The following is a 6,291-nucleotide window of genomic DNA, read 5'->3' on the forward strand; positions in this document are numbered from 1 at the left end:
GGAAAAGAAGTCTCAATTCTATCTAAGATATGCGCTTCGTGTAGCAATGTATGTGTTGTGGCGTGAAGGGAACAAGGTCAAACATAGTGATAAAATGTTGCCTATGACAGTTTTGAAGAAGATGATTGACAAAGGGATCAGAAATAAGCTCAGTCTTTTGAGATCGAAGGGAGTAAAGGGAATGGAAGATATCTTGCAATTTTGGTTTGGTACAAGATTGTGAATATTTTCATATATTGAAAGTAGTTACATAAGTAGTAAAAGGGTAGAGTTGTTTAAACAAAGGATGCACTTGATGTAAAGAGTTTTTTTTATGAATAAAATTTAACATTCGGTCAGAAAAAAAACATCGATTGTAAAATGACGAAAGAGAATTAGGTTTTATATACTCAATTTGTTTACTATTGACTCTTCATAAATGATTTCATTTTTACTTCTATAAAAATTGTGCTTTCGTTCTCGTTTCTGTTTCATTGATTTTGTTTCTTTTTTTTAATTTCTTCTGTGAATTACATAAGTGACCATTTAAAAAAGATGGACATCTGTAAAAATTAGTTCCACTCCAGATACATATCGAAAAATTAAATTTTTGAAGAAAATCACTGGCAAACTCTGTTCACATGTTAGTGTTCAGATCAATTATATCAAGCTATTATAGAATATAAATGCAAACTCCAATATAAATGTTTGTCTAGTATATATTCACCATTTCAGTTTAAAAACCATTTAATTCTAAAACAACAAAACAAATTGTTTATTTTATTAACCTACGTTTTTGAAGTTTAGTTATTTTATTAACCTACGCTTAATTCATTGCATTAACTTAAGAATTTGTGGGTTGTTTCTTTTAAGAGTTATTCTTGGGTTCACCCCCTAGGGTAAACATTTAGGTTCACCAACCAATAGGATTTCATTATTTCAAATTCGATATCTTTAAAAAAAAGGAAACAAAATATTGTCAAGTTATATTATGTTTAAAAAAAAAATAGTAGTTACAGAAAAAAAAGAATTAAAAACTTTAAAAAAAAAATTTAACGTCGTGAGCAAAACACTAAACCCTAAATCTTAATCCCTCCTAAACCCTAAACCCTTTGGTAAACCCTAAACTCTTGGATAAACCCTAAATCCTTGGATAAATCATAAGCTCTAAATAAAAAACACTAAAACCCTAAACCCTAAATCTAAACCCTAAACCCTCGAGTGTTTTAGTGTTTTTGATTTAGAGTTTAGGATTTATTCAAGTATTTAGGGTTTACCCAAGGGTTTAGGGTTTAGGATTTAGGATTTAGGGTTTAGTGTTTTGCTGACATTAAAAAAAAAATTGTAATTACTACTATGTTTTTATTTATTTTTATTTATTCTTTTATTTTAAAAACATAATATAATTCGATAATATTTTGTTTTTTTTAAAGATATCGAATATGAAATAACATAATCCTATTGGTTGGTGAACCTAAAGGCCCGTAATAAATCTTCTTTTAGTAAACCAACCTCACATTAATATCGACAGTTACTCTCACATTTATGGTTTATTTCTCAAATATAAACTAATATCACATTAATATTACTTTCATTAGACCATGATTATCCAATAAAACCCTTAATGAGTTTCTTGAAAAAAAAAAATTAATTTTTTTTTCTGATTAAAAAAAAAATTAAAAAAATGTACCAACCGCGGACCGTGTCAGTATGGTCCGCGAACAGTCCAACACCCGAACAATAGTCGATCATTAATCTGGGCTTTCTGTTACCGTTTTTTGTGTTTTGTTGGGGCCACCTCGCTAAGAAACTACCTAGTCTCCCCGGATAAACTTGCCCTATATCGACAGAAACCAATTTCACATTACAGAATATACCCGCTCGGTATCAAAACCATAAATGTCGTAATGTGCCTCTCTTTTTTTTTCTTTTTTTTTTTTTGGCAAACACCATGTTTAAGTAGAAGACTCATGTGATAACCCTACTCTTCTGTTTCCAGTACAATTCATCTTCTTGGAAAGCTCCATATAAGTTCTACTTTAAATTCAGGATATCGGCGCGTGGGCTCTCTTTAGTTGTTCCTTTATCAATTCATTCTCTTAGTTTGGGATGGGCCTAGATAACCGTTGTCTACTTATATCGTCTTGTCTCAAATCCTAATGACGTACGTTGGACCGGGAGTCTGTAGTGGGGTGAAACCCGTCTCCAACAGGGAATATCATCAAATAAACGGTTTCAAGACACATACGCATGGGGTAACTGCGACCATAGTACTTGCATTGTTGTAATTCGATTCAAGGTTTCTTAAAAGAAAGTTAATGCCATAGTGTTTTGTTATTAATTTTTCATCTTCAGCGGATTTTTTTCAACCAAACAGTGAGTTATACTTATGAGACTTAAGATTGTTTTGTTGTTAATTTTTCGTCTTCAGCGGATTTTAAAATGAAAAAGAGATATACTTATGAGACTCTATGTCCCAAATTTTTCATACATAAAAACTTGTAGTTCAGCCACAATTTTGTCTCATCTTCTCTCAGCAAACGATTCTAATTTGCAAAACGAAACTGAAATACAAGATTACTACTACTACTTCAAGACATAATCAATAGCACTAGAGATCCACTTAAGTTTCTTCTTCTGGTTCTGCTTCTTTAGTCTCAGCATCTTCAATCTCTCCATCTTCCTCCACTTTGGTATCTTCTTCCTTTTTCGTCTTCTTGGTTTTCAGGAACTCAAGGAGAACTTTGAGCGCAATGTCAGCGACCTTACTGGCCATAAGCTGCTGTGTGACTTCAGCCGGAGTTGCACTCACTTCAAGGACAAGCTTCTCAATGGGATCAAACAGGGCGTGGTCATCAGTCTTAAGGTACATAGCCACAAGCTTCTTGAACACAAAGGGTGTGCAATTGTCCATGAGAATGTGAACGTCCATCCTTCCCGGCCTCAACAACGCCGGGTCGAGCTTCTCCTTGTGATTCGTTGTGAAAATTATGATCTTTTCTTCTCCGCAGCTCGACCAAAGTCCATCCACAAAATTCAGTAGACCGGACAACGATATCTGTCAAGAAGAGAAGATTCATAAGGTAGAGGGGCTATAACAAAAAAAAAAACAGAGGATGTTTTGTCAACTTACACCAACTTCAAACTTCTTCTTGCCCTTGTGTGGCTCACCATCACCATCACCTTCATCGCCATCATCTTTCTTTTTCTTGGTCTGACGTCTACGAGAAGCATCGGCTCCACAATCAATGTCTTCAATTAGAAGAATTGAGCGGTTCTTAGTGGAGGTGAGAATCTCACGCAACTCACCGTCATCTCTAACGCTCTGTATCTGAAGATCATATATATGATACTTCATGTGATTTGCTATTGCAGCGACCATAGATGATTTTCCAGTTCCGGGAGGACCGTAAAGAAGATATCCACGTTTCCAGGCACGTCCCACACTCTTGAAGAAGTCTTTTCCTTTAGAGAAAGCATCAAGATCTTCGATCAAGGTGTTCTTCAGTTGCGGCTCAACGGCTAGGGTCTCAAAGGTCGTGTGGTGCTCGAAAATGGCGGATTCCCATTTGGACCGGTCTTGGTTGTAAGTATAGATCTTGAGATTCTCTCTATGGCTCATTATTTTCTCTGCTGATTTCGCCAAGTACGTGAAGTAATCTGTCATTATTTTCTCACGAAACTCCTTCTTACATGTCAAGTGAAAGTACCTTAAACATTAAACAACCACAAACCAACACTGTAATGTAAGAACAAAAACAAAAAAAAAAACAAAAAAAGATTCAAAGGAAAAAAAAAATAGCCTACCGTTTCTCTGGGAGATACTTCTTAGTCTCAACAGAGTGTAGAGTCCATTCAAGATGAATCCCTTCAAACTCATCTATGATTTTAGTATTCACAGGGATTCCAAGTTTTGGCTCAGCCGCTGGATTCTTAAGATTGCTCGAACCCACGAGGAGTTTGCCTGTGGAGAGTCCGGCTAGACGTGTTGGTAAGTAAACTTCAGCCGCACGGAAAGTCTGGTTCTCCACAAACTCCCACCGTTGCTCGATCACGAACGTGAAATTTGACTGAAAGTAAGATGAGAAGAAGTCCATAGCTTTCAGAGCGACGTATTCTCGGATTCGCTTGGGAACAATCTCGTTGAGGATTGTACGAAAGAGCATCGTGATGGCAGAAAAAGATGTGTAGAGAGAGAAAATTGCAGATACCGAAGGAACTTGATTATAGAGAGTCGCCATTTTTTTTTTTTTTTTTTTGCTTTTGCTTTGAAGTAAGGTGATGAAGAGCTTTGGTAAAGAGTGAGAGACTTAGTTATATAGAGTGGTGAACAAGAAAGTTTGCATTTTTAACATTTAAATTAATAAAAGTTGTCATTTTCATCATTTAATGAAAATAGAAAAAGAAAATTTTGGTTTTTAGGGTAAGTGTAGGAAACTTGGTGGAAAGCTCCGAGCATAGATGAGAAAGTGGAAGACGTCATTTACGTCAATAGAAAAAGACAAGGCGAGTCACATCTCACTTTTAGAAAATTACGTACACAGACTTTAAAACAAATTAAACTGATTTTTTTTTGTACATATCACTATATTTGTTTACAGTTCTAAAATGAATGTATTTACATAATAAATATGTGTCATTCATCTTTGGTCAAGAGACTGCATTTAATACATTGTAAATTAAATCAATGGCAATAATAATAAAAATGATTAATATTTGATGTGAGACTACTTGTGGTAATAAGACATTAGCATGATATATTTGTCAATCAAAACATTAACGCAATGTTATTTTAAAAATGTTTCTCAACTGGGAAAGGATCGGGAGCCTTTCATCAAAAAAACAATGAATCTAATAAGCTCACGTGACCGGGTTAGAGGCGTGCAAATATATTATGATTAAGTGATAAAAGTATATAAATGCTTTTGGAGGGCTTCCAAAAACTTTAAATTTCTTAAGGTACCAAAAATGGTCAACAACATGATGGTTTGTGGAGTTTCGAAGATTACAAAATCTAATTAGATCGGCAATGACAAGAAAATCTTTATAACATTTGTAAGCGGGATTCAGTCGACTAGGTTGAAAAAATTCGGAAATGGGATGACTAAATACGTTTTATTAGATTCGAACCAAAGGGTTACAAGAGTGACTGGAAAGTGAGAAAGACAACCCAGAAAGTTCAAAGCCATAAGATCAAATAGATGACTAAAACCCTAGATCTAACCGCTCAGTATGTAAAATCCCAAAGTCCCCTCTCTTGTTGCTTCTCCTCCCCTTTTATAGGTCTCCTGCCCTTGATGCCCTAATTTCGTACCTCTTTGGGCCTTGATGTGAGAGGACGAGTATACGGGCCTGGGCAAAGTTCTCTCCAAGCCGGGTACTTCGGGTCGGCTTAATCGACCGGCTAAAAGTACTCTAAGGTCGAGCTGACGTCTTTAGCCGCCGAGCCGACTAAACTAATTCAACTTGCTGGATTAGGGCATGTTATTCGATGGGCCTTGTGGAGGGATGTAATCCATCTCCTACAATAAGTACCCCCCCCCAGTTCACTTGTGAGCGACGTGGCGGTCTTAGTGAATTTGTGGGTCAGATTTATTCGGATAGCTGGCTCTAATGCAAGGGATGATCCTTCCCGTTTAGTCGTCGGTATGTGCTTTTAGTCGCATGATGTTCTGTAGGTGTCTTTGGTCGCTCCGAGTAGCGCTTGTCTTGACTCGCCTACTTGCCTCTCTGTCTTTATGATGAGACACGGTTTACTCGGGTGATAGATTATTTCGGATAAAACGACGGGGATCAGTTTTTGGTTAACCGGGGACCGGTTTAAATCGAGACCAGGAATTGATTCCGGTCTGACTACTTGATTGAAAACCGGTTCAAGCGAGAAACTGAACCGTCGCGAGTAAGTTTCTGGGCATTTAGGCGGCCTTTGAGGCCCATTTAGGCCTTCGTAGACCTAATAATTGCGCTCGTAAAACGTGCCTTCATTTTTTCTATAAATAGGTTTCTCGTCTTTGCTTTCGTCATTCTTCTCTGCAGATTCAGGTATTCCGTTTTCTCTCCCTTCTCTCTACTTTTACTTTCTCTCTCTAGATAAGTTTTTCTTCGTATAGACTCGTTGGTATCGTTCGGCAGTTTTAGTTGTCTCCTGAGTTAAGGAACATGCCTCCGAGAAGTCGACTGTCGCGAGAGGAGAAAGGGAAGGACATCGCAGATTCTCCAAGTCCGACCAGAGATGCGCCAGCGACCGGCAGCCCATTGGACGATTTCGACTTGATTCATCGCGATGCTCTCCGGGACACAGAAAACATGACT

At 37.0% G+C, this 6,291-nt stretch overlaps 1 protein-coding gene across 1 annotated transcript; it reads right to left on the reverse strand.

Moving 5' to 3' along the window:
• Window positions 1-2,435: 2,435 nt before the first annotated feature.
• LOC106415640 (AAA-ATPase At1g43910) lies at window positions 2,436-4,302 on the reverse strand. The gene is made up of 3 exons (XM_013856397.3): window positions 3,787-4,302; window positions 3,113-3,689; window positions 2,436-3,037 (listed from the first exon to the last, which is right to left on the reverse strand). The coding sequence occupies exons 1-3, from the start codon at window positions 4,218-4,220 to the stop codon at window positions 2,603-2,605; spliced, it is 1,446 nt and encodes a 481-aa protein (XP_013711851.2). The 5' UTR covers window positions 4,221-4,302; the 3' UTR covers window positions 2,436-2,602.
• Between the last annotated feature and the right edge of the window lie 1,989 nt (window positions 4,303-6,291).

This window comes from Brassica napus, chromosome C6, assembly GCF_020379485.1.
Source record: "Brassica napus cultivar Da-Ae chromosome C6, Da-Ae, whole genome shotgun sequence".
NCBI classification, from domain to species: Eukaryota; Viridiplantae; Streptophyta; class Magnoliopsida; order Brassicales; family Brassicaceae; genus Brassica; species Brassica napus.